Source organism: Planococcus citri, chromosome 1, assembly GCF_950023065.1.
Source record: "Planococcus citri chromosome 1, ihPlaCitr1.1, whole genome shotgun sequence".
In the NCBI taxonomy this organism is placed as follows: domain Eukaryota; kingdom Metazoa; phylum Arthropoda; class Insecta; order Hemiptera; family Pseudococcidae; genus Planococcus; species Planococcus citri.
Window position 1 is genome coordinate 55912835 of NC_088677.1, and position 27874 is coordinate 55940708.

The window sequence follows — 27874 nt, forward strand, 5'->3', positions numbered from 1 at the left end:
ACCGCGCGTTGCTGTTCTAATTACGTACGTCGAAATGCGACGCCAAATTGTGATGCAGGGGCAGCGGAGGTGAAGAAAGATGACTCTTTAATATCTTTAATATAACGGTGGCTTAACGTGTAATGGTACCTTGAGGTACCACTATCAACGGTGGAAGAGTATCAGCAACAGCGTCGTAAACGATTTATCGTCCTCGTATATTCGTGACTAGGAGAAAAGTCACGTTTTATTCCTTCGTCTTTACCTGGTATATCTTGGGTTGGGTTTTCAGCGAATTTTCATCTGACACGTGATGAATGTGGAAGTAGGAGGAGGAAGAAGATTGAGATCGGAGATTTGCGAAGTTGACGATGATTCTCAGAAACAGAAATTATGTAAAATGGAGTGCCATGGTTTATTCCAAAAAATCCATAATTTCGTCACCATGAACACTAATTTTTTTCTCACCGAAGGGAGGGCTGAATTTGGGGGAAACCTTCGTCATTTTAAGTGTTGAAAGTCACCCAGAAAAAATTTTAATTTAGAGGGGGTTTTTGGAGGGGAGATACGGCTTCTAAAAAGAGAAGCACTTTCTGAAAAATCGTGTTTCTTTCGCACTAGCCTCAACCAGCCTTTTTTTTAGCCAAAAAAGTCCACTTCCAAAATTTTTGAAATCCAACGTCAACCGCCTAGATCTTTATCGTCAAAAACCAAGACCAGTTTTGGGGTTCTACTGAGCAGTTGAAAATTTGAAAACCGCTTAGGTATTTTGAATAATTTCATGTCTTGAAATTATTTTATTCTCAATATCGGCCTTTAATCATACACAGACATTGACTGATATATTTCCTGAAAATAGGGAAACATTTTGGAATGGAGTGGTATCAATTTTTTGGTCATTATTGCCAAAACCAAAAAAATGAAAAAAATGGCCAAAAACTTGCCTTCTGAAGTGGTCTTGGATGGACCATTTCTCCTAAAACAGGTTAAGGACTAGAACAAAAAATGGAGGTGAAGTCTCCTCTCCAAGGAAAGTTTTAAATCATGGATAATATATTTTTTTATCTAAATGAACTCCATGTTTAGAATTCCAAATACCTAAGAAAAAAATGTTGACAAAATGTCAGAAAGCCATTTTTGAGAGTTTGACATAATTTTTGCAATCCAGTGGTTTTTTCCAAATTCTTAAAATTCAGATTTCATACCTAAATGTCCATTTCAATAAAATATAGAAATTTAAAAAAATTATTCATACTTAGTATGTATTTAAAAGTCTGGCATAATGTTGAGAATTCATTGGAAGTTTTTAAAAGTTCTTAAAAATCAGTCCAAATACTGTAAAATTAGACATGAATATTGGAAATTATTTTTAATTTTTTCAAAGTTACAAAAAGTCTAATACAATGTTGTAATGTCAGTTGTCAGTTTTAAATAAATTTTTTAAAATTCTGGCATTATTTAAGTTACTCGTCAATTTTTTTCAAAGTCCTTTAAATTCAGACAAAATATTGTGAAATCAGATAGGTATGGCTTTTGGAAATTGATCAACATTTTTCCAAGTTTTCAAAAGTCAGCGCGACGCAAATTTGCGCGAAACTTTTTTTCAAAAAAGAAAGTTACCACGAAGGATTTCAGTAAAAAAATTCAACCTTCTCAATACAAGGTGTACTTATACTAAATCTAAAAAATTAAAAAGGTTGACTTTCAATGAACATATGAGTAGGTACTTTCACATGACCAAATTTCTAATTTTGGATGACTTTTTGAAAAAATTACGAAAGCTTGAAATTCAACTCGAATGGATGATCAATGATCACGGGAAAAATGGGAGAAAAAATTTCATCAGGTCGGAATTTTTGACAATTTTAGAGTTGATGACATCATTATCACAGAAATTTATTCTGATAACTTTTATGTTAATTCAATGATCCCTTTTTATGGCACTTTTGGTGATTTTTTTCACGATTTCATTTCATTTTTATAATAGGTAATTATTTGACCAATTTTTCGCAACTTTCCTCGTTTTATTTTTCAAAGCTAAGCCTATTGGTAAAATTTTTTACTCAATTTTCACAATGTTTTGTCGATTTTTAACCAATTTAAACTATTTTTATAACATTTCAACAATTCAAGCAATATTCCCAAAACTTTGCTCAATTATGCTGATTTTTTTATCCATTTAAGCTTAAATTATGCAAATTTTAATATACGTTTTGCATATTTTTTGAAGATTAAAGTTAATTAGTACCTATACTAACTGAAATCCAGAATAAAAAATTCACACTTTTTTTCGTTATTTTTTTCTGCTTTTAATCTTTGAAAATAATTTAAAGAAATGAATAAAATAAAAAAGAGAAGAGAACATTTTTTCCCCAAGCCTAAAAAATAAAGAAGAAAAGGAATGGAATAAATTTTTGTTCAATTTTAGGCCAAAAGGGTGACTTTCTGATGATTTTGCTGACCTTTTCAAGAAAAACAGAAATTAAAGAATCATTTTTTCGTAAAAACGAACAACTTTTGAGAGTTGAGAGCTGGAAAGATTTTAACCGAATACAATGGAGACTTTTATTTTGAGTTGAAATCATCCAGAAAAATTTGTAGCTCCGAAGGTGCCCATGGAAGGAAGATGGATCCTCAAAAAAGGAGCATTTCGTTACCTTAATGCCAAATCCGAGTATGTCCATACAAAAAAAGGACGATTTTACGCATCACTGATAAGGCTCGGATATGCTCGGAAGGGTTCGTTGAGTTCTGATTGAACATCAGTCAGCTTCGTGTATCTTCGGTGGTGCATTTTAGCTGTACTCCGATGCAAATTTTTCAATTCAGGGCTTCCCAGAGCCTTATCAGTGACGCAAAACGACGATGTTTTTTTAGATGGACATACTCGGATTTGGCATTAAGGTAACGATTTATTGACAATAGTGACGAAAAAATTGGCATCGCTGTATTCAAAAATATTCCGCCAGATTCAAAATTAGCAACCATTCTGTAAAACATAAAAATGGTTTTGGATTTTGACAGCCATGGATAGGTCAACGCAAAATCATCTTTTGGAACTGAGCCATTTTTTCCAAAACAGGTTAAGTAGGGGTTGGAGCGAAAAAAAAAGTGATTTATTCGAAAATACCCCTTCTTTGAGAATTCTATCTCCCTTCTTCGGGACCTACTGAGCTAAAAATATTTATCTGGGTGACTTTCAACTCGAAATTAAAAGGTCTCCACTCCATTTGGTCAAAATTTTTCCATATATCGAAATCCAGTCTATCGAACATACCGCAGCGGGTATTCTTTGCAAAAATCAGTAAATTAGCTTTCACTCCGGGGAAACAAAATTCAAGTGGTTATAATTTTCGTAAATTGAGTTAGGTAGACATTTTCAAAACACATTGTCCTTCATTCCATCGAATACCGACGAACACCTTTTTTCCGACGACGTCTATTACTAAAATATGGCAAAAAATAGTCTCGAGAGTAACGCAGGAAGGCGTCTAGAAATTTTCGCTGAATAACAATACACAATTTTGCCAGCTATGATATGAATAATGCGGTCACCTTGGACTATAAACATTGCCAGCTCAATGTTATACCTAACCCTATCATCGCCAATGCAGCAAAATGCCGCCATAACAGTACCAATCAATTCTACCCTCCTACCTTCCTCCTTACTCTACATTTTTTTGGAGCCCATTGACGTCTCACAATCAGACATTCATTCTCTCGAGATTTGAAAAAAAATTCTCCTCTTTTTTCTTCGCCTGTCTCGCCAAAATGTTGAAAAAAATTCACGCACAAGAACACGTTTGCAATAAAAATTCGCCAACATTTGAAAAATTCACGACGTCACAACAAAACTAACTTTTCAACTGTGACGTGAATGTGAAAATGATTAAATTTTATGGACATGTGTTTGAAAGCGTACAGTATATACTCGCAGTAATAAGTAAATAAATAGTATTGTAATCGAGAAAATTTCGTTTCACGTACAAAATCGGTTGGCGAAATGGCGACCGGTGGTCGGTGGGTCATATACGAATACGATTTACTCGTATATAGCACCTTCGAATTGGGTTGAAAATTAGTCTAAAATTAAATTGTTTACAAACACGTTTTACTCGTATACTGATATAGAGTCGAATTTTAGTCGCCGGGTCGGGGCAGTGCATCGCCATTGGCTCGTGTAAGAAAGTAAATACACGTTACGAGATACCAACCAGTACACCGAGTAGGTATGTTCGAAATAAAATAATCCCCACTTTGACCGCATAAATTGGCTCCGACAAGTACATAATTTGATGAAGATTCAAACAAACAAAAATTTTTTTTTCGCACCCAGAAAAAAATTAACACGATAATTAATAGCAGTACACAACAGTTAAAAATGGCTTCCGTTTTTTTCTTTTGCCTCTCACCTCGTGCAGTGTAGAGGTACGTATAATCAGGAAGTTAATCTTCGTAAAAAAAGCAAGTTTACTCGTAGCCTTCGCCGTGAATTCTCAGGTTAACGAATACATACCGCAGGTAAAAATTCGCTATTTTCGTCTCTCACCCGTTCGCTCACTCACTCGCTCGCTCGCTCGCGCCCACCACCGTATGTACATAAGTAATTTTTTATCGACTGTGATTTTTTTTTCGCCGCTCATTACCTACAATGTAGTACGTACGAGTATATCAAGGTCACCGCAATGTACGCGAGAAAGCTCGACTAGGGGACGGGGTAACGGGGAGAATAGGTTTTTGCAAAATTTTATACAAAACAAGTGTACGTTTCGAAATCGATTTTTTTCACCCTACTGTTTTTAACCAACATGCCTGCAACAGCGTCGTCAGACGATAGTTACCTTCAAAAGTCCTATGCTTTTGATCATTCGCCAATGTCCTTTTACGACCTTTTTTTTCCTTTTTAATGCTGGTGTAAAGTATAACCATTCCCCCTCCTCCTCCCTCTGGGATTATCCGACCACGTTCGCTGCATAATTATCCTTCTGAGTCCTCGACCTGGTATGCGGGGATATCTTTTATGTATATTTGCGAAGGATTGCTGCTCGTGTAAATGCGAATATTTTCGTGTGCCAGGAACCAATCGCTCGGAAATTTTCCAGAACGTTGGAAAATTACTTGGATCGATGGTGCCTAATGAATGATGAAAGAGAATGGCGAAGTTCCAATTTAGGATGTGTATTCAAGAATGAAGGAAGTTACCGGAAAAGGTCGCATGTGGAGGTGGAAGTACGTGGAAGCTTTTTTTTTTACGTTGTTGATGGAAACATTTGAAATACATAAGTGATCCAAAAGAAAATATTTGATGCTTTTGCGTAATAATTCGTGAAAAAATCAGAGTTTCGTCAGATCTGACGAAATATAAATAAAACCCATCCTCCAACAAAAATTTGAAGCATGTAATTGTACACATTCTTTGGGCGTTAAAAAGAGAGGGGAAGGGTCAACATTTTTTCAACTGCTAAATTATTTCAGATTTTTTCTTTCAATTTTTCTAGAATTCTGAGAGGAGGAATGCCAAATTGACCCGGTAGCAAACTTCCAAATTTGATTAAAAAATGAAAAAAAAACAGGATTTTTTTGCAATTTTGGCAATATCACAACAATATCAGGAAAATCAGGAGTAAAACAAAAAAACAAAAAAGGCAACATCATCACAAGCAGAAATTTAACAAAAATTCAGCCAAAATAAGAGAAAAAATCAACGAAAATTGTAAAAAAAAATTAGAAAATTTAGTCTGAAATTCATTGAAAAAATGCCCAAAATGTTGACAACATAGCATAAAATCACGAAAAAATTGGTAAAAATTGCATTACCTATTCATACGTAATAAAAATCAGAATCATTGAAATTTTTTAAAAAATGATGAAATTATGGCAAAAATTTTGTACCGTGTAAAGCTCAAAATAAACAAAAAGTGGCTGAACTTGGCTGCAATCTTCCCTCCCTACCTTACCCTCCTCAAGAAATTTCAAGTTTTCTACCCTTCAACTCAAACTGGAGAAGTATACTTATTGAACAAACTATAGATACAAATCGACAAAAAAAATGTTGAACAGATTTGAAAATTTGGAACCAGTTTTCAGAGACGTTCACGATCTCAAAATTTCGTGAAGAAAATTGAATTATTCCATATTATAAGCTTTAAATTAGTGAAAAAATTTGAAAATCAGTTTTAGGAAAGGAGGAGTTACGATAAGGCCAATTTGGCACCAGACAGTTATTGACTCGACCACTCTTAAAATGTGGTAATAAATGTCCTAAATACGAATCCGTGGTTAGTTTTAACCCAAAATGACTATTTTTTGGGCTCCAGGGGTTTCCAAAATTGCGAATAAAAAATAATTTTAGAAACCACTGAGTATTATTTTCAAAAAATTTATTATCGTAAAATATCTGTTTGAATCGGATAAACATTATGCGAGGTAATTTTCCTGTTTTCGCCCCTGGAGTGCAGAAATGGGAGGGGGTGATTTTTGAAAAATTTTGGAACCAGCATTTTACAGTTTATTAATGTCTGAAAGACCTCCATCCTACCAAATTTTAAGCTCAATAAAATTTTCCGGTGATACCCAAAAATCCAATTTTCCAATTTTTTGTAATTATTTCGATGTTTTGAGAACCGCTGGAAAAATAAAAACCTGCGATTTGCGCCAAACGTAACGTTTTGAGGTATATTTATTCAATTATCTAGATGAAAAAGTTTAATTAAGCTCCCTGTACATTCGTAATTTTGAACCTTTTTTTTTGGAGCCCCCCACTTTAGGCACCCCTAAAAAAAGGTGTTTACGCATATTTTTTTCAAATAAATTTAAGAATTTACAATTGAAACACACTAGTAAGAGCTCGATAATTTTTCATTTGATTTTTCCTGTAACTTTCAAAATTGAGCTTTTTTATAGGCCAAATTCTGAGATTTTACTCCGTCGAAATCGTGAAAACGTGTTTTTTACGTTTTTTCGGAGAGTAAAATCTCAGAATTTGACCCAAACCAGCTCAATTTTGAAAGTTACAGAAAAAATCAAATGAAAAATTATCGAGCTTTTCAGGTCAGACAAATCAATTTGAATTTTCAACTTGGTTTGAAATTTTAAAAAAGCTCATATTTTTCCAAAATTTTAAAACGTATTATAAAATAAGCTCGTCAGATACCTAATTTCAAGGAGTCAACCAAAATATACATAAGAATACAAGTAGAAAAGCAGGACTATTGCCCGGACATTCTTCCAATACTTTTATTTTCCAGAGGAAGAGGAGGAGGAGGAAGGGGGGGGTAATGGGGACTCCAAATTTTATATTTCAATGTCTTTAGATATTTTGAGATTTCTCATTTTTTTGTGGAGTGAGGAGGAGAAGGAGGAAAGAGAAAAGGGGAGAAGGAATGTCAAAAATAACTTCAGCAACATTTTAATTTTTCGTTTTTGGCTTATTCCTTACGAACCTTTTATAGACGGAGGGGGGGGGGCTGAGAGGGAGCCTCGTAATTTTCACAAATTGGCGATTTTTGCAAAAGTGCAAAATTTCGGCAGTTCATACCTCAAGATTGATTCAATTTACGTTAGAGCAGAATGTGTTTGTCATGTTTTTAAAAAAATTTATTGTATGTAGATTTGAAATCGGAAAACTGCAATAAATTTTTACAGTGTCTGTGAAAGTTCAACTGTTCATGAAATTAAAAAAATTATAGTACCAACACATTTTTTCATCCTCCTCAACGGGCTAATTTTTAAAATAGGATCTCAATAGCCATGCTGCTCAATCGCAGACTTCAAGATTTTGGAACTTGGAGGGAGAAAACAAAACTCAGGGCTCAAAAACACCTTTTTCTCCATTTACGTAAAAAATGGGACTGAATGCATAAGAGCGACGGATTTTTGTAGATCTAGATCCTCTTTTGATTTTTTTTTCATCAATTTATGCAATTTTTGCACTATTTTGGAAAAGTTAAGAACTCTGTAGAACTTCCAATTTTTCGATAAGGCAGCTAAAATGGACAGGGAGCATTATTTTTTATTTTAATAGACAAATCGTAAGATTCGGTTAGTTATCAAAATTACCCATCGCAATTTTTAAAAATTTAGATCCAGTGCCAGTCGGTTTGAAATTTTTGGATGCATGAAATTGTTCGATTTACTCGACTTAGTCGAACAAATCCTATTTTAATTCGAAGATTTTCAAAAATTTCACCACTGTGACAAGCAGTCATACTAATTAAATTTTCGGATTTTTCTCATGTTTCATGTATGTACCATCTAGCAGACAAGAAAGTTGAAACAGATCCCAGCATCGAAACAACATCAGCCCTGTGAGCTTATCAGCCTATCAACAGCTGTACACGCGGGAAAGCTAACAAACGATGTAAAAGTACAACATGATTATTCGGCAATCGCTAACCTATTTCAAGCGATAACATTTTCCATAAGGTGTAAAACAATTAAAAAGTGAACGATCAAAGCAACGCAGCGTCGTCGTTGATTCGACGTGATAATAAGAAAAGGGAAACATACGAGCATGGCCTAGCGTGGCATGGCATGGCGTAAAGGGTCAAAAGTTCGTATTCGAATGAATTTCTAGAAAAAAAATGTATTCTACATGGCATCTGGTGGGCAATGGGAGCTTTATCACGTGCGCGTCTTAAAATAATCCGGCGCTATTATTATACGTATTACAAATACAATATAGGTAGAGGTCGCATACGTACGAGAAAAATTCACCAGACGTTTACGTACCTACGTACATAAGTAAAGTACGTCGCGGATTACGTAATATTACGCGTAGTATACTACACAATAGTAGTACATCTTGTAAATTTCTCGCAAGTCGCATGTACCAGCGAAATGTGTGGGATTTTAGGATCTGTACGCGAAAGAAATTTACAGCAGGCGATTTTTCTTTCCAAGTTTTTTTTTTTTTGTTTCAACGCGCTAATACGAGCACGAGTAGGTACCTTGTACTTGATCGAAGGTCTTACTACATATTAGTACGATGCTCTCTAGTCGAGTCGACGTCCAAGAAGATACAGTTTTAATCGTTGAGATGGTTAGAAATTGCATACGGCAACGAGATGATATTATACCATGTACACAGGTACAATGAACACACAAGTCACGAGCCATTTGTGCTAGTGATCGTACATGGAGTTCAAGTTCCTTTTTTCTCCTCGCTGACGGGTCAAGCGAGGTCCTCGAAGACAAATTAGCGCAGTACCGCGATAAGCCAATATGTCTCGCGCAAGTTCAGCTAAGTACATAGAGAGTACGTAATGGATATTCTACTTATTAAGTGGTACTCGTATCAGTGAAAAAGGAATACGAAGTACTCTGTAGACACGCTACAGACACATCTATCGTAAACGAATTAGGTAGCACACTCAGTACCGAGAATAATAAAAATGGTAAATCACCTATTTAGACGATAATAAATAATAACTCTTGATAAGTAATTAATATACCGACGTATTTTCCAATCACTGTTTACTATTTTTTGAATGAATCTCGAACAGTAGTAGAGAAGACGTATTTTCCAATCTGTTTATCATTTTTTTGAATGAATCACGAACAGTAGTGGAGAACAATCTTGAAGAAAAAATTGATAATTTTGTGGTTAAGGGTTGCAACTTCGTTGAAGAAACAAATTGCTATTTTTTGAGAGCAAGCATCGGAGCGAAATTTTGAAAATCCACAGTAACTTGAGAAACCTTTTTTGGCATTAGAAATCACCAAATTTTTGATTTTTTTTCCTGCAGAGTAGACAAAGCTTTCTCATCATTTTTTTTTTGGCAGGATTACAGACAAAAAAAATATTGTGAACGGAAATGAACTATTCTACTTTGAAACAGAAAACTTCTCATTTAGTGAAATAATATCAAGTGGACTTGACGATATTTTCGTCTTCATGAAGATACCCAGCTGGAAAATTTTCAAATTGTGATTTTTCAAGTCATCGAAGAGTTCTCGATAACAGATAAAAAAAAACAATTTTCGGCGATCCAAATTCATTTTGATGTCTAATAAAACTAAAATTTTCGAGTAAACAGATCAATATAACAATTTGGGTTGCTCAAATTCTACTCAAAGCGATTTATCCAAAAATCGAAATTTCATTCAAATTGTAAATAAATGACTTGAGATCATTCCCTCTCGAGGTATCTCACAGAATTTCAAAATAAAATAGCAAAACTTTCAACAGGACATTAAAAAAATTGATGATTTTTTGGAAGAGGAGAGGCAGGGTCGTAAAAATTTTACTTTTTTTTGTGGGGGGGGGGGGCAAATGTTTCCACCATTTTAATTTTTCGTTTTCAAAATTTATAAACCTTTATACCACCGTACATATTTGTTTCAAGAAACACGAATTAATTTTTTCAAAATTACTTTTGTAGAAGATATAAGAGCAGGCTTTTGGAAAAAAGAGACCCAAATGTGTTTGGAAAATTGTCCGAGTAGAACATCAAGAAAAGATACTTAAGCGTTTTCATGATGATACTTTTTCAACGTAATCATCTCCAAAAATACAATCCTCTTCTTCGAAAAGGATTTACTGACAGCAATAGCAGAGGAAAAGAATATGTTTCTGTACAAACGAAACAAGATGGGAAATTTTTTGTTATTTTCTACTTGGAAAATTCTAAAAAGCGATTTCACTCAGTTTCTTTCCAATTCCAAACCCTCGTATTTGGAGGATGAGGGGGTTCGTAATTGCGCTTCTGCGATTTTTCATGAAACTGCTAAACTTTGAAACGAATATTCCAAAACTGGGCTAAATCTTCGACAAATCGGCAGTTTTTTTTCAAAAAAAAAAAAAAAAAAAAATAGGTAGGATATTAAAAAATTGGTCGATGTAATTTGAAAATTTCAAAATCGAATTTTCACAACGAAAGCTAAAGTTTACATCCCAATATTTGAAAATTTCAAAGTTCATTTTGAAACTGAATCTCGATATCCCTTAAAGAGTGAGGGCACAACTGCACAAGAAACCCAATTTTAATCAAAATTCAAAAACATGTTCAATGTACTCGTACCTAGACTGGCATATTGATGATCACCAATTCGATGGCCCTGAGTTCAAGAATTGGCACATATTTTCAATCCGCCCCCCCCCCGTATTACTCTTTAACACGTTCAAAACATCAGAACATTGGGAATGATGAGATTTTGCAGAATGGGAGGAGGAGAAAGATTAAAACGTTGATCAAAAGCCTAAAATTTTCAACAAATTCTTTTGTAAGGTTACTTCACAACGATTTTTGGCTATGGTAGCATCACTGAAATTATCGAGGTACAAATATGTTCCTTTTTTCGGACTGTCTAGACTTGAAAAAAAAAATTAACACCTTTTTCACCAACAAAGAGATAATTACAGAATTAGCAAGAAATTCATCTCCCCAAAAATTCAATCTTTGAGTGCGAATGGAAAAAGGAGGTGTTTTTTTTTTCAAAGTGTCTTAAGCTACCTACTTCAACAAAAAAAAAAATCAGCAAAATTTAACCAATGTATACCTACCTATAAATTATCCTGTCAGACTAACTTCCTCCATTTTTCCATCCTCACAAAGCTTTCCTTTTCTTTCTCCATCAACCTTCCATTTGCGAGGACAAAAAAAACCTTGGTAAACGAACCGTTTTATTTTTATAACATTCGAAGCCCTATATCGATTTTCAAACCTTCGAGTTTTGTAATCATTTCTAAAAATAAGTTATATTTTATCGTTTAAAATTTTTTTATCTCGCACGAGCCGTAATAAAACACAATGTACTTGAAAAAACTTTCAAGCCCACCTCTTGAAAACGAACTGAAAAAACAATTTTCTATCTCAAAATTGTTCAGCCTTTTCGTATACCTAACTTCAAACGATACAGCTAATAAAAATAGATATCTACATTGACTTTATGAACCTCGACAACCTGGGCATTTCGCGACCTTGGAAATTTTCTCGAAAATCTCCGCTTCCTTTGTACGCGATATAGAGGAAAGGAGGGGAAAAAGATACACAAAATCGTAATTATAACGTCCGAATTCGTGGCACGTTTAAAATACTAAATTTCAACGTTGTTTCCTTTCTTTTTTAATTTATCGAGTCGTAGAACTTTTTCGTCATTTCTTTTTGGTTGGTTGGTTGGTCGGTCGGTTGGTTGATTGTTCGATGTGGCAATAATAATCAATAAACAAATACTTATTGTTGATATCGGTGTTTAGAAAAATAAATAAATTAGTGCAAAATCACGCTCTGTTAATTACGACGACTACGACATTCGATGCGATAATTTTCAATCACTCGAGTTGAAAATTTTCCATTTTCAGGTACCTACATAGTATAAAATAATTCACGCTGTAATCACCAGTACATACAGTCGCAATCACGACGATGAATAATTCACCATTTGCAACAGAAAAATGAACGCAATAAGGTAGACATTTCAGGTTATTAGATTACATTTTACATACTCATCGGTCCAGAGATGATATTTCTGTGTCACATGTGTCATTGTTAAGAGTGTAAAAATACCATGTTCTAATTAATCGGGATGATAACAGGTCATCGAATGCCTACGATATTACTCTCAATCCTGCTCACCGAGTCGACATCTATCAGCGTTATTACGTTCATTTAACACTTCGCATAGTTGACCCTTTCCACATGACTAGTAATTAACTAAATAGTAAGCGTAAATACACAATATGACGAGACAACGCATCACTTAAAGAGTGCGTTACACACCGAACAAATCACACGCGAATACCAAACAGTATCTACCGCTAAAAAAATAATTCATCTCCGATGAATAACGTTGGGGTTTAATGATAAGATAGGAAGAATGTAATCTGACGTTTCCGCAAAAAAATAATAATGGATAAAATAGTACACAAAAGATACGTAATAATTACGCATTAGGCAAATTAAAAAATTATAAATATATCATAGGGAATGAACAAAATCCTTACCTCTGACTAAATCCACATCGATCAATTCGGTTTTCAGTTTAGCCGTTCTCTTTGGTACATGTGTCAGACCGCTTAGAATTCGTTGCTCTACTGTTTTTTCCCATTGTTGCTTATCATAAGTGCCAATTTTCTTTTGATACCTGTAAACAAAGGAGAAATTGGGATCAATAAATTGCACAGCGAATTGGTTTTCTTCAAAGTTCACTATTATTAGAGCTAAGGGCACATTTTACAAATACGTAACTATTCGTCAGCTTTCGATTATTATTTGCTTAAATACAGTATTCTCAAACATTATTCTACTCCTTTTATTCCTCATTCCTCACAGCAAGGCTTGATTTTTAAACCATTCAAAAATGAATGATACAAAATTAAAGACAATATACTCGTATGTATGTACATGCATCAAAGGAAATAATCATATCATTTTGAAGCTTAGGCGTTCGAACGCCTAAAAGCAGAGAAGTTCTCTCCTCCAAAATTTTTGGGTCAATATTGCGAGGAAAACAAATTAACTGTGACACGTGGTACATCGATTGACATGATTTTGGAGGTGCTGAACAGTGAACACGAATATAACTTGGGGTTTTCAATTTTTTTGAAATTTAATGAAGCCTGGTAAAAATCAAAGCCAAATGACCTCAACAAGACGTACTTAGAAAAACTTTCAATTTTTTCAATCAATGCCTATTTCTTCATCTCCCCTGTTGAGAGTTCAAAGTTCGACATGTTAAAAAAAATGTTCTCAAGTTTCAGACAAAAATCATTTTTTATTTGAAATTTACCCAAAATCTCGTTGAAAAAATTTGGCCATAATTTTTTCGCAGGGCTTCGTCAATTGAAAAAAAAAAATAAATAAAAGTTGTGAAAAATTTCCCAATTTTCATCTAGAAAAATTTAATGAAAGCAGATTACGAGCAATCAGATCGATATGGGTTCTCATTCGTAAAACATCTTTCAAATAAATAACGAATTCAAAATTCATCCGGTGAGAGGGAGGGAGGGAGGGAGGGAGGGAGTCATCTCACACAAATAATTTTTTTTTTAAAACTTCAAAATAAAACATGTTTTTAAAATGGAACTTGACCCGAAGTATATTTGTTCACTAAAAGACACAGATCCTTTCTTTTTCAGTTCTGATCGCGAGTCTACGGAGAGACAGGGAGAAAAACACACATTTTTTTCAAGTTTTTCCATTTTAATTTTGATTTTTTTTACGATATACCTAGGAGGTACTTGGTGAAAATCTTTTTAATGTGTCCTCTTGAAATGGTGCAAAAACAGAACTGATTGAATAAGAAAGGAGCAAAAGTTCGACCCTGGAAGGTTCAGGTAAAATTCATCTCTATGCAATTTTTTTCATCAATTTTCAAGAAATTTGAAAACTTCATGATATCGTGTCCCAAACAGACTTGGAAATCCGAAAGATAAAGTAAAGATTTCGACTTTTAGCTCTGGATAAAAAATTCAAAGCTTCAGTTTTCAAAATTAAACCGGCCGATATGGCTAGCTTTTAACTAGCTTTTAGCTGTGATAAAATACATAATATCGCCTTTCTGAAAAAAAAATTGAAAAAAATTCGATATTTTCTCTGGAAAAAATTGAAATTTAAAATTCCAGTTTAAAAGAAATATCATACCTACTAAAAATCACGTAGGTTAAATCAAAATATAAAAAAATAAAGCCTTTAGCCGGCAAATGATACTGCTGAGCACTGAGCTATCTTTCAGCGTTCAAAAAGCATCAAAAAGTTTCGGCTTTTAGCTTTTATCTGGCTTTCCAAGTCTGGTCCCAATCTTCATTACTTAATAATTAGTTAAGTATATGTGAGCACCTAAGTATGCAAAATTTGAAAATTCCCTGAAAATTGAAGGAAAAAATCGCCAGGGGAAGAATTTTCCGGTTACCACTTGGAATCAGTTTGAGTGTCACGGACATCTCCTCGACTCCTCCTTCCTTGAATGGGACTTGACACCAGTTTTAGCGATTCAATAAATTTTTCTCTCGTTTTAGCGATGATGATAAGGAGGAGGGGTAGGAGAGAGCACGTACACATCGTTACAGTAATAATACGTATTACTAACGCTCATCAGAATACGTTGCCAATGTAGGAACAGGGATTTTCACGTTTGCTTCCCTCCCCCTCCACCACCATGAGAAACCGATCGCGCTCCGGTACGGCCGAACAGAATGCTGCAAAATGTTCAAGTTATATCATGGTTGTACCATTAGAAGATGATTCAAGCCCCACTACTGAGATGAGATAAGTTGTTATCAAAGAAAATCGTGTTTATATCGCCACAGGGCACAGACATTTATTCAAAATATATTCCTGTAGACATTTTGCCAGTTTCCATCACCTTCAAAGGTTTTTATATCTAATTAATAAGTGCCATTTGTTTATTTTATACGCTCGTATGTCCATTAAAGAGTAAAATCTTGAAAAACAACGTTAATTATTAGTGAAACGAGAAGATAATAGTGCAATACTTTCTGATCCTGATCGTTTTTTCAAGTGTTGGACGATTCGAAATAGCAAAAAGGTGAGTACGATGAAGAGTACTAATATTATATAGCTTTTAACACTGTGATGTTTCCAATCAGCTGAAAGCACTACTTGGCTGTTGGAATTCTTTTTCGAAGTAATGAGAAAGTAAGACTGAAAATTAGATATTGTAGTGAAATTGTTATGAGATAGTTTGCTAGAACCTTGTTGGTACGTTCGAAATTAGATTTTTTGGAAAATAATTCTTGATTCGTCCTAAAATGTAAAGTACATAAATATATCTAATAAAAGTATACATATGCGAATTGCGATATTCAGATTTCAGGTTTATCTTTCGACGAATAGATGCCATTTTCATTTCACCATTAGGCGAGTACATTTTAATTTATTTTGGGCAAAAATGTAAAAACATGACCTCGTGAAGTTCCCTAAGAGTAGAAGATGACTTTGTTTTTGGTATCGCTTGTTAAGCTTGCTTTAATTAAACCCTCACGTGACGTCAAAATTGACATCCAATGCTACTATGATAATTGAAACAGTAATACATAGGTATATCATTCTTGTTCCAGGTTTTCCACTCACGTCGATGGTGATTTGACCTCGAAATGGAAGAAAACTCGGCTTATGTCTACGACCTTGTTTTTCCGAGTCCGTCAGCTCTACAAGAATTGGCAGCCGTCGTAGTAGCAGCGAAATTATGGCGTGAACTAGTCAGTGAGCATCGTTCCAATAATACTTTGAATACATTCAAGATGAAGTTGGATATTTCACAAGATACCAGTAGAATACGCCTATTGCCTCATCTACCAAAAACAATTCGTCTCATCATTGAAAAGTATGTTGAAAACATTCAGGCTTCCTTGGTCGGTGGTGGTGAACGGCAGGGGCCGTGGTTATTGTCTGTTTTGAGTAAAATTGACGATATTGTCTGCGACGTTGATGGCGGTATTGACTATTATCTTACCGCGAGACGAGCATTACTCTCTGAAGCGATCAGTGATATTGAAAAGTTCGAAATTGCTTGTAAGTATTGCCTCGAGGATGATATTATGAGAATTTGGCCATCTGTATCTGACTCGGAACACCTAGACCTCGGTGACAATGTTTCCAGTGATTTGCAGAACAATAATTATTGCGAAGAGTTCTTATTCCGTTACTGGGTTTGTCGTCTAAGAAATCAGTTGCACAAGATACCACCTATCCTTGATTACAATCATGACCCTGATACATTCGAACACCATCTAAGAGAAATTAGCATCACCGGTAATTGGCCATGTGTAATTTATTTTTGGAATAGTTTAAACGCTGAAAGTCGAATGCGAAGCGCAGAGAGCTTTTTCCAACATGAAACATTTGTATTCTGTAGGTATATCCTAGCAAAGTTGAGTGAGGAAGAATTAAATACATTGGTTTCGGAGGCACGCACTTATAGCTTTATAGATACTTTGATGTGTAACACGCGTACGACCTTGTACAATGAGAGATTCAGTGATGAGGAATTCGGAACGCGTTACTTTTTAGCAGCATGGAGCTATATTACTCGCAAAATTACCGAATGTAATTTCATAGTACAAATTTGGAAGCTTTTTAAGTATGATGGTTACACCTATGTTCCGAATAAAAAGTCTTTGTATTACGAGTTATGGAATAGTATTCCAGATCATTTGAAACAGATGGCAATTCGAGATTGTTTACTTGATCGATCTTTGTTTGAGACGAAGTACTCTGGAAGTGAGTTTCTTTTACTGGCTGCGCTGAAAGACACCCCGTTCGATGCCAGAAACACCTTGTGGCGCGAAAATTGGCGTGTTCTTCTATCTCGTAGGACAATACCAAATTTTAAACAGTGTATGAATTTATGCTTTGAAAACGAAAGCAACGTTAATGTACTCGTATTCAAAGAAAATAATTTATCCAAATACGAAAATATCAAGGACAAATGTTCAGAAATTATAAAAAAGTCGCATTGGTCAGAGCTGGATGAATTTCTAAACCTTTGCAGCTTGGAAAATCAGACCTATGTTGCTTTACGGGTCAAGTATTTGGATAAACATTTAGAATTTTTCCACTCTGAATATATATATGAAGGGCGTTTCGATCGTTTCATCGATAATTTTCATTCGTTGGACAAGTTTATCAATGATACTTATCAAGAGGTCGGTCTCGCCGCTGATTTCAAAAATCGGTTACTGTTGGCGCCTAAAATGATCGAAGTTTTGGCCAGATACGTAATATGGAATAAAGATCTCGACAAAATTATGGAATTTGTCGATGCTTTCGTAATAACTGAGCAAGCGGCAGTTGATTTCAAACAGTTTCACTTTTTGCCTGGCGTTTTGCATCTTTTAACAACTACTGAATACTGTTTTCAATTCGAGAGGGAGCCTTTTGAAAAGTTCATGCGATGGTGTTTAGGGAGTGACGAGAAAATCGCAAAATTTAAATCAACTGTACCCTTAAATGAAATCGCTGAAAATATAAGGAGCCAAGAATACGAAATAGAAGACGACTGCGACAGCGACGATAGCTTTGACGAGCGCGCTCGCGAGGACCTTTATTTTTTGGAAATGGCATACTGTGAACTAGGTAAATTTTTAGAATGGTGTTTATCTTCTCCTGAAGAAGTTTCTGAGTTTAAAAGCAAGTTTGATGGGTTCAGAAAATACGCTTCCGAGTGAGATAAATTTTGTGTACGTATTATTTTTATGCAAAGTCTCTGTCATTCATTTTTTAAATAGTTTTTTTTTTTCCTAAATGGATTTTAATAATTAGCCTATTGAATTAATTTACGAAGCAAAATGTTACCTTCAATATTGTATGTACCTAATACTCGTGTTTTTAATGCAAATAAAATATCTTTCGTAATATGTACGCGTATGCATATTATTGGTTGAAACCAACAGTCCATTTTGAGAAGTAAAACGATAGACAATCCCTCCTCGTGTCACCGTTTTTGACAGCAAGAGTCTCGTAAACGCGAAATCATTGGAAAGTTTACCAGTATTAAAATAGTTCTGTATTGGAATTCCAGAATATGCAGCTTATCGTGTTCACGATGAAAAATTCGTTAAAAATTAGTTTTCCCCGATTCATAAGATGAATATTCAAAGTACGAGTAATTTGATGTAGGTTAGAAAGTTTGAAAAAATTTAGTTAGCTGAAGAGGATAAAACTCAAAAAATACTGCACTTGACTGAGGGCAAATTTTTGATTTTTATAGAGACAAGGATGAATATCTTGAATTGTATTTTACAAATGTTTGAAATGTTTCCAAGTGTGAAATAAATACCCACAATTTGACAAAGGAACATTCTGAACTAGCACTTTCCAAATTGAACGAAACAAAGCTACACGAAAAAAAAAAATTATGGATAATTTTTACTATTTCACACAGTAACCGGATCCCATTCAAAAATATTGCGATTTTTACTATGAGATTAGTAAATTTTACTATGAGTAATAAATTTTACCTAATTCTATAGGTAAAATGTATTTTTTGGCTGAGTAAAAATCACTATTATTTTTGAATGGGATCCGGTTACTATACTGAAATATGTAATTTTTATTGATTTTTTTTTTTGTGTAGATCGAAAGACAATATCCTAAAACCTCCGTACCTAACAAAATTTCAGATGCTGAACTTTATTATTGCATTTTTTGCGAATTCTCAAAAATTTTTAAAATTAAAAAAAAACTGTTTCAAGGGCGATTTTCAAATTTATTCGTAAAATGTAAATTTTTCTAGAAAAATAATCCAATCTGAATGATTTCTTCAATTTAACTCCCGCACATCTCAAAAATTACTAGGTCTGACTCTGAGCCATTCTGGAGTTACCAGCGAGTTTTCAATTTTCCTCAGAAATTTTAAACCACTCCGGAAAGGCCAAAAATGAACTTAAATGCCAATTCAAAAATGATTTTTTCACCAATTTGTAAATTCCGAAAAAGCGAAAAAAAATCATAGGAAGTGTATAGCCTGATGCGGAATTGACAATTCTCTCCTCTAAGGGAGACCTCAGCCATTCAATTTTTAAATTAGATGATTTTCTGAATATTTCCTCAAGATGGTGCAATTAGAATTGAATGACTACCTAATTTAGGTTTTTAAGTTCCTTGAGGGAGGGGATTCACATTGACCTATAAGTTTGCAATTTTTCATATGTCTTATTTAGTTCGGTTGTCTATAATTCTTTACTAGAATATATATAGATAGGTAGTTAGGTACATATAAAAAAAAATCAAAATCAAAAAACAACTCAGTTACTTCAGTGGCCACTTTTCATAGAACATATTAAAATTTCCATTCAAGCGCCAGTTTAGAAAATCCGGACATATTTGTTCAAAAAAATTAAGTACCCCCCCCCCCCTCCAAATGAAAAAAATCGATTTGATTCAGTTTGTTTGAAAATCAGATTTTTAAAGGTTACCTACACAAAAGGAATCCTTTTAAATTTCTAAAACCTTTTCATTTCATCATTCGACACCATCGTATTAAAAAATATACCGAAGAACCAAGTCACTCATTCTACGAATACAAATGACAAAACTTTCACAAATATTCAAAGTCATCAAAACTTGTTTCATTCCGGCAAGAAAAGGGGTATTTCAAGGTCAACAAAAGTAAACAAACTTGCCCAATTTTATCGTAATCACAGTACTGTGAACCTATTTTCTCTTCAATTTTTTGTCAATTTCAACCCTTAGAATCGCTATAAATTAACATTACGAAAAGTTTATCTCAACTTCAAAACCCTATTCCTTCGTCTCGAACTTACGATCTGATGTCATACCAAGCCCCATAAAATCCTACAAAAGTAGTTAACAACGCAGATACCTTGCCACAAGTACCTACGCTAAATACTCCGAAACAAAAACACTTTCATCGAGAGAAAAAAGAAAATTGATGCAAAAAAAAGGTGTTGCATTACATAACACAGCAGAGAGCCACTGAGTAGTCTAGGTGAAATCGTGTCGCAAAACCTTGACATTAATAATATCATTGTATACGTATTCTGAGCCGAAATTTACATAACCTCCGGTCAACGTCGTCATCTCATTGGCCCATTATCATCGAACCCACACATCTCTCTGGACTAGCAGCAGGTTCGCACTAATTGAAAATCATCTCTCTATATCTCAATCATTCGCCGAATCGACGAACTAGACTAGACTGGATATAATTAAGGTCGCTACCATCTCCACAAGGAATATGTTTTATTCGCGGTGTAATACCGAAGATTGAACGCGTGCATCACAAATTGCAAACATTTCCTGCTCATAGCTTACGATTAGTTTGAGAGTAGTTTTGAAATTAGATCTGTTGTAGACAATCGACTATTGCACGTTGTTTTTATTTTTATTTCTATCTCTCCCTTTCTACAGACCTTTTGCAGACGAAATAGTCGTTCGAGAAGCATTATGGTAACAGAGAAGCGAAATTTCTGCTCTTTTTTCTGTTCTGCCACGCTAATTGAATTTTCCTATTTTGTTTCTAGGCGCTTTGTTTACGTAATAAATGTCCCATGTGTTACACATTGAGCAAATTTATTGATTTTTTACACCCTCCTTTTCCTCAGTTCTCGATTAAAGTGTGTCGAAAACATGCGAGGTTTGTTTTCAAAACATTTGTACTTGATCGTGGAATTGGAAATTTCAAAACAGAAACGCCGAAATTCGAATTAAGTTTCTTGGCTTGGCTTGTAAGATATGCGTTTCATCTGTCTCTTACAGATGAGAGACTTAGACTGGAGCACATCACCTCGGGGATGATTACCTGTTCGCAAAGTAAGAAGAGGGTACAGAAGCGTGGGAGATCAGTCTCATAATTGAGAAAATTCGTTATTTTTTCTTCATAATAATGTTTTAAATTAATAAATAATTGTTTCAATAGATTAAAGAACGAAATTCAAAGCACAGAAAAATGGAACAGGTATTTTCTTTTTTCGAAGGTGAATTTGTTTCACTTTAAGCATCAATACGTTCAAGGATTTGAAACCAAAAAATATCAAAAATAAAATAAAAACGTCGATATCACGAACGGAAATAAGAAATTCAATAACCTTATTCGAATGAAAATAGAATATAAAACCTTAGAAAAATCTACTAGCACATTTTCAAGCTAAAAACTGAAAACTTTCAGACAATTTGTCCAATTCATTCGAAAAAAAAACACTGAAAACACTTCAACGATATCAACGACCTCTCGGTATCGCTTCCTTATTTTCTGATTCGTGCTTTAAATACAAAATTTTTCAAAGCTTCTTATCGTTTGTTAGTTACGTGACGCAAAGGATCACGAATAGTGAAACGATACCGGCTCATATAACACTGAAAAACAATTCACAAGCGAGAAAATTCCATAAGTAAACAAAAAATATTTAATTACACAAGGTCGAGCCACAGTTCACTGCTCTGTTAATCGCAATTTACCAGCATTCTTGGAAATTAAACGAAAAATTTTTTCTACACGGACGACAGCATCATCGATCGCAAATGTTTTTTTTTTCACAAATCACGCGATCGCAAGAATATCAGCATTTCGCAATAAATTAAAATTTTGAATTAATTTTACTTCAATCGATGTTTTTTTTTTTGCTCAAATGCAACGAACTTACGTACATAGGTACGAAAGTGCTTCACAAAAAATTTATCGCGGAGAAAAAGAACTGGACAAGCGAGTTCTCTCAAGACTGGCCTAACGAACTGGTTTAATTAAAGAAAACAAAACGTTTTACGGTACCATTTAGGTCAATATCGCGTAACCGTCGTTTTAACCAATATCATCTCGTATTTGGCGTTATCGTTATTATCGCAAAATGCCTATTAACGCCGAAAAAGAATCTACATTCGATAGGATGCAATGGGTGAACAGGAAATACGACCGAGACGGAGGCGAAAGTCTTAAACGAAGCTAGTTCCTGAACAAGAACAATATCCATCAATGATACTTACCATGAAACAATATCTTGTACGTTACATCCCATCATTCATGGACAAGACAATTTACACCTGTAAAATGACCACATGATTAGAATAATACGGTTACGTGCGTGCTTAATCGCTAAATAATTATGAACATCAATCGTACGCGAGATATGTTCGAATATCTATCGAGTAATTAACTAGGTACCAACTCTTTATCGAATTATATCTCAAGATAAATCAATCGGATTAACTTTTCTATCGCATAATTGAGTACGCATTTTAGCAATCAGTAACAAAAAGTTCATTATCAAATACGAGCCCAGTAATGTAGGAAAATAGGAACGCGGTATAAAGAATAATTGAAATCAGTCTGTTTATTCGTGTGTTTCTGGTAGTTGAATTAATTTACGATATAACAAATACTCCACACCTGAGTTTACCGTAATCTATACTAATAACGCGACTTTTACGGTTCAATTCAGCTGCGATACGACATAGCCAAATTTTTCGTTATGCCAAAAACCAAGTCTTTGTTGGTATTGAACTGCGTAGGTATACCGAACAAACAACGGTGAAAATTGCCATAATTTGGAATTTACTCAAATGCTAAGTTCTTTGTTAATCTAACTCCATTCACTCACCTGTTATAACGCAACTGAGCGAAAATCCTTTTCGAGGGTAGCAGTATTGTAACGAGTTTAGCTAAATTATTGCTTTCGAAATGTTTTAAAACAATATCCAACTAAAAATTTTCAGCATCGATGCACGAAGACGAGAAATTTTACGAATTATACGTTAAATTATTTACGACAAACTTAACTCGTCCACTCGCAGATTGACAATAGAGCTACGAAAAGCTTCCACACAAACCAAACCACTATCTTGATTTTTTTCGTCGTCATTACGATAAGCAGCAACAATCAGCTGACGAGCTTCTGTACATGATTATAGAGCGCGTTCTGAATTGTACGCTTAAATTTTGGTTATTACGTTTTCGATATTTTTTTCAAAAAAACCTACTTCTCATCTCACATCTGGAAAAAATTAAAGATTTTTGAATTTTGATGAACTAAAATCTTCTTTGGTCGAAGAGGAAATCTTCATTTATCTTAAATTACTTAGGAACAAAGAACAAAGATTTGAACTTTGAAGAGCAGAATAGCAATTTATTTTCATCTTTGATTGAATTTCGTACTACCTACTCTTACAAAAAATACGAGTTACGACTAAAATGGAAATGGATTTTTAAAAATCCTTCCTCGCATTTACATTGAAGTCATTAGTGCACTCGTTTCCAATTTTTAAAGAATCGTTATCTCACCTGATCTTTGAAGCTGCAATACTTCAGTTCTGAGATCGGATTCCCGTGAAGCCGTGAGAGTACCAGTCCAGTACTACTCTGTCGATTCTCAATTCTGAAGAAATTCAAGTTTCGATACTCCTCTTGTTCGACACCTAGTACAAGCACAAGAAAAAATTAACAATAATAATAATGAATTCAATATGACAAAAACAATCTACGAAATTATCAACTATCAAAAACATACAGTATGAGTATGAGAGCAATTGAAGAAACGAATGGCCAATAACACTCAACAGACAGATCAATCTAATTTACTCAGTGTTCGCTCGAATTCCATCACATTTTGCATTTGAAACAACACCAATGATTCTTTAATCTTTCGTGCTTTGTAGAATTAGTTGATGAACGGTGAAGATGTGATGAAGTAAAACAACCCAGATCTATTGTATTTTCATATTCACGTGGGACAAGTACTCGATGTTCCTTTCCTACCAAAGTAAATAAATACACAGTATTCAGTAAAACAGACTCATTCTATAAATTCTTAAAAGAAGGTATGGCAATTAGAAATTACTCACTTTAACACGGAATTACTGACTGAATACCAAATACCATTCCACGAATTGAGAATTTGAGACATTAGATACTGTTGATTGAAAATGAATGACTAGAGTGAGGGATAAATGAAAACTTGCATGCGATGTTGGGTGATTGACAATTGACTTCGACTCCTATCGTTAGGGAACTATCGTATGAACTGGGTAGATTTCTAGAAAAAGAGTTGAGAAAAATACAGAGAAATTAGAAAAATCAAAAATCTACAACCGCCAAACAATTTTTTCGAATGGTGAAAAATAGCAAGGGCACGTTCAGAAAAGTTACCACACCATGAAATTGAAAAGCAATGTTACCATTACTTAATATGATTCAAAATACTGCTAAAAAATGTCTGGGTTTTTTCAATTTTTGATTTTTTAAACTGAAAAATGCCGCAATAATTATTAATAATTTTATTTAATATTAAATTAAAAATGAAATTTGAAATAAGTACACAAAATTTTGTAATTTCACAGGAAATTGAAAATTTTTAACAAAAATAAATGAGAACAGTTCTCAAGAAGCAAGAGAAATTTAAAATTGACGGTCGTGTTTACCCCACAATGATTTTTTTTTGATAAGTCGTGTGATTGTGGAAAATTGCCGGAATTGTTCGAAGTATGATTTTAAAGTATAAATTTAATTAATTACTGCACCAAATAACGTTATTTAAATAGTAAATTGAGTCACAATGTAAATGAATTGAAGTACTGTTCAAGTAAATTGATCGTATACTCAAGCTCAAAGAATACAATCAACGATGATAAATGTAAAGTACGATGTTGATAACGAAATGATTGATAATGCAATCGAACTATATTTAGAAAAGAAGCGAATAACAGTAAGTAATCTGCTACATATTTCTAAACCCATAGACATCGGAACCTTCTAAATACAAATTTTCATTTCCGCAGGAAGAAGACGTATTGAAAAATGGAGCGAGTAATTTAACCCAAACACCGATAAAAATGCTGGAAAATCTGATTTTGGATTACCACACGTCTCAAAATAATACATATATTTACAGCTGTACGACTCAAAGCATCACACAAATGGATACCGAATTCATGAAGTATTCACCATTTTGTTTCGAAAGTAAGTCTGTCGAAAACTTTGCTCAACTGGTTCATTTTCAACAGGTTGAAAACTTGGATATGTGATATGGAAAATACGAAATGCAAGCAAGAGTTATCGCAGCTTTTATTCCCTGTATTTTGTCATTTGTACTTGGATACATTGTGTGAAAGTAACGGTCAACATTGCCAAGCTGCCATGATATTTTTCAAGCGACACCAAGGTTTATTTACCCGCGAATCTTTGAGAGATATAATAAAAGATATTGGAAATATCTTCAAAAAAGATGAAATCGAAAATAAACCGCTGATTAAAGCTTTTCGGTACGTTCAACATGAATCTTTTATACAATTCTTCGATACATATTTACTACTGATTGTGTATTTTTTTCGAATTGTAGATCTGCAAAATGTGAACTCAGGCTGTCATCTACTTCCGCTACTCTACTCAGGAATTTTATTTCGAAATGTGACGAGCCTATGATATTATTAAATGTAAGACATTCGAAATATTTTGCCGAAATTTATCTAAATAATGCTAATCTACGTATTTATCTCGTTCAAGGTACTTAATTCTTGGTTCGTAATCGAAGACCAAGATAATAACATTCGCGAAGACGATGATCCGTCGGTTTGTCCAGAATCCGAAATGATTGTAAAGATAATCCGTCTCTAATGTTACGTTAAAATATAGTTCATCTCGTTGTTATAACAAATTTTCCAATCTTGCAGATGGGCCAACGTGTTGAAAACGGATCACCGGAGCTGATGCACGATGAAAGTGATACAGTAGGCAATGAAGGCAGTAGTGATTCTGACAGAGAGAACGATTCGACATCCGATCACAATTTGGACTCGTTGATGAAAACTTTCAAAAATATACGAAACTCAATACCTCAACCGATGCCTTTACTTTTGCTACAAATGCATAATGCTCAAAAGTAAATACTTACTACATTATAAATGACCCAAACCCATAAATCTTCCAAAACTCACCGCTCTTGTAAACTCTTTCAGCATAACTTGTAGTTCAGTGTGTTACCGCTCGAAATTATTAACATGTGGAACTTTGGATTCGGATATCAAGACTTTTTCGTTTTCCGAAGAAAACCAAAATCTACCTCAAGCTAGATCTCTTCCGGTTAAATTAAGAATACCAAATTATGATAGTAGTTTAAGCGAGGATACAAGTACGAAACATTTTTCTGTCATGAGAGGTCACTGTGGATCAGTTAGCTCGGTGAAAATGATCGAGAATCCGGATATTATTCTATCTACTTCTGAAGATAGCACGATGAGAGCTTGGAGACGTTCTGATTTCTCATGTGTTGCGGTCTACAAGTGAGTTTTCCTTTAGGATTGTTAATTCCATGGAATATTTGAACATGTTTTGGTTCATTTTCAGGGGCCACGATAGTCCAGTTTGGGGTCTAGACGTGAGTGCTTTGAATCTATACGTAGCAACTGCATCACGCGACAGAACTGCTCGGCTATGGACGTTAGATAAAACATATCCATTGAGATTATACATCGGTCATTACGATAGTGTTACAGTAAGTATACTTGTTCCATCTCTTGGACATTACATTGAACGTCTCAGTAACCCTGAATTTCATTTTCAGTGTGTCAAGTTCCATCCGAACGGTATTTACCTGGCCACAGGTTCGATTGATAAAACAGTAAGGCTGTTTTCCGTTATCGACGGTAAAACTGCTCGTGTATTTACCGGACATACTGGTCCAGTTTATTGTCTTTCCTTCAGTCCTGACGGAGAATATTTAGCGTCAGCTGGTACATATTTTCAGTCTTCCAATAATAAATTAATTATCAAATGAATTTCTCTACAAATTCGAATAATTTCACAGGTGATTATAAAGAAGTGATAGTATGGAATTTAGCCCTGGGGCAACAATACATCTCAGTCGATACGAGTTCTCAGTTCGTTTGTGATTTATCATGGAATTTGGATTCGTCTGTCTTAGCAATAACATTCTTGAAGCGATACATCTCTCTTTTATACGTGCAAAAGAAAAAGTACTTACATTATTCATGCCCTTTTTAATCGCAAATTCTGCAACAATTTTGTAACAAATTATTTTTTTACAGGAAAGAGAACGAACATAACATCATTGGTAAATACGATCTTCCAGATAATAAGTTCACCTCGTGCCAGTTCTTGGAGAAAAATAATTTAGTAGCGGTTTCTATCGTATGACTATTTCGAAAATGTTTAGCTAATTTTTCACCGCTGCATTTTATGTCTTTCTCTAAGGTTGTACAACGATTCCCCTTCCGCTCTTTCTCTCTATTCGTGTTAAATTTCCATACAGTATTGTAGATTAAATTTTTTATTTTCGTGTACATTCGTTCTAGTCGTTTCTCGTTGCATGTATGTTTTTTTTTTTACTTTTATAGATTTTTTTAATAAATTATTTTTCTTATAACATACGAATTCAATCATTTTTAGAAGTACATACCTACGATTGATTCATTTTCGTATTATGTAAACGCTTCTCCTCCCCTATTTGATGATTTGGAAAATACGAGTA

The 27874-nt window shown here is 34.2% G+C and overlaps 3 protein-coding genes across 5 annotated transcripts in view; 2 read left to right on the forward strand and 1 right to left on the reverse strand.

Moving 5' to 3' along the window:
* Window positions 1-24404, reverse strand: part of phtf (putative homeodomain transcription factor) — a 42182-nt gene extending 17778 nt beyond the window's left edge. Inside the window, exons 1-5 of one of the 3 annotated variants that reach the window (XM_065346534.1) lie at window positions 24234-24404; window positions 23900-24143; window positions 23674-23807; window positions 22380-22436; window positions 12923-13062 (exon numbers count right to left, since the gene is read on the reverse strand). In XM_065346534.1, the coding sequence (XP_065202606.1) occupies window positions 12923-13062; window positions 22380-22414 (175 nt within the window). In that variant the 5' untranslated portion in view covers window positions 22415-22436; window positions 23674-23807; window positions 23900-24143; window positions 24234-24404. Of the gene's footprint in view, window positions 1-12922; window positions 13063-22379; window positions 22437-22561; window positions 22740-22993; window positions 23237-23673; window positions 23808-23899; window positions 24144-24233 lie in introns of those variants that run through there. The other 2 variants (XM_065346533.1, XM_065346535.1) reach the window with 2 other exon arrangements.
* Window positions 14962-18295, forward strand: LOC135832953 (uncharacterized). Its single transcript, XM_065346514.1, has 2 exons — window positions 14962-15465; window positions 15998-18295. The coding sequence occupies exon 2, from the start codon at window positions 16034-16036 to the stop codon at window positions 18104-18106; it is 2073 nt and encodes a 690-aa protein (XP_065202586.1). The 5' UTR covers window positions 14962-15465; window positions 15998-16033; the 3' UTR covers window positions 18107-18295.
* Window positions 24405-24818: 414 nt separating the features above from the next.
* On the forward strand, window positions 24819-27769 carry LOC135832968 (TAF5-like RNA polymerase II p300/CBP-associated factor-associated factor 65 kDa subunit 5L). Its single transcript, XM_065346538.1, has 11 exons — window positions 24819-25093; window positions 25167-25324; window positions 25392-25649; window positions 25727-25820; window positions 25891-25980; window positions 26058-26266; window positions 26343-26666; window positions 26731-26878; window positions 26948-27116; window positions 27191-27359; window positions 27432-27769. The coding sequence occupies exons 1-11, from the start codon at window positions 25013-25015 to the stop codon at window positions 27538-27540; spliced, it is 1809 nt and encodes a 602-aa protein (XP_065202610.1). The 5' UTR covers window positions 24819-25012; the 3' UTR covers window positions 27541-27769.
* Window positions 27770-27874: the final 105 nt, after the last annotated feature.

Bases quoted from the DNA above. Each gene is read 5' to 3' on its own strand.
- LOC135832953 (XM_065346514.1), top strand. From the start codon at position 16,034: ATGGAAGAAAACTCGGCTTATGTCTACGACCTTGTTTTTCCGAGTCCG.
- LOC135832968 (XM_065346538.1), top strand. From the start codon at position 25,013: ATGATAAATGTAAAGTACGATGTTGATAACGAAATGATTGATAATGCA. The intron at 25,325-25,391 runs GTATTCACCATT...CATTTTCAACAG, and splicing joins ATGGATACCGAATTCATGAA to GTTGAAAACTTGGATATGTG. The intron at 25,650-25,726 runs GTACGTTCAACA...TTCGAATTGTAG, and splicing joins CCGCTGATTAAAGCTTTTCG to ATCTGCAAAATGTGAACTCA.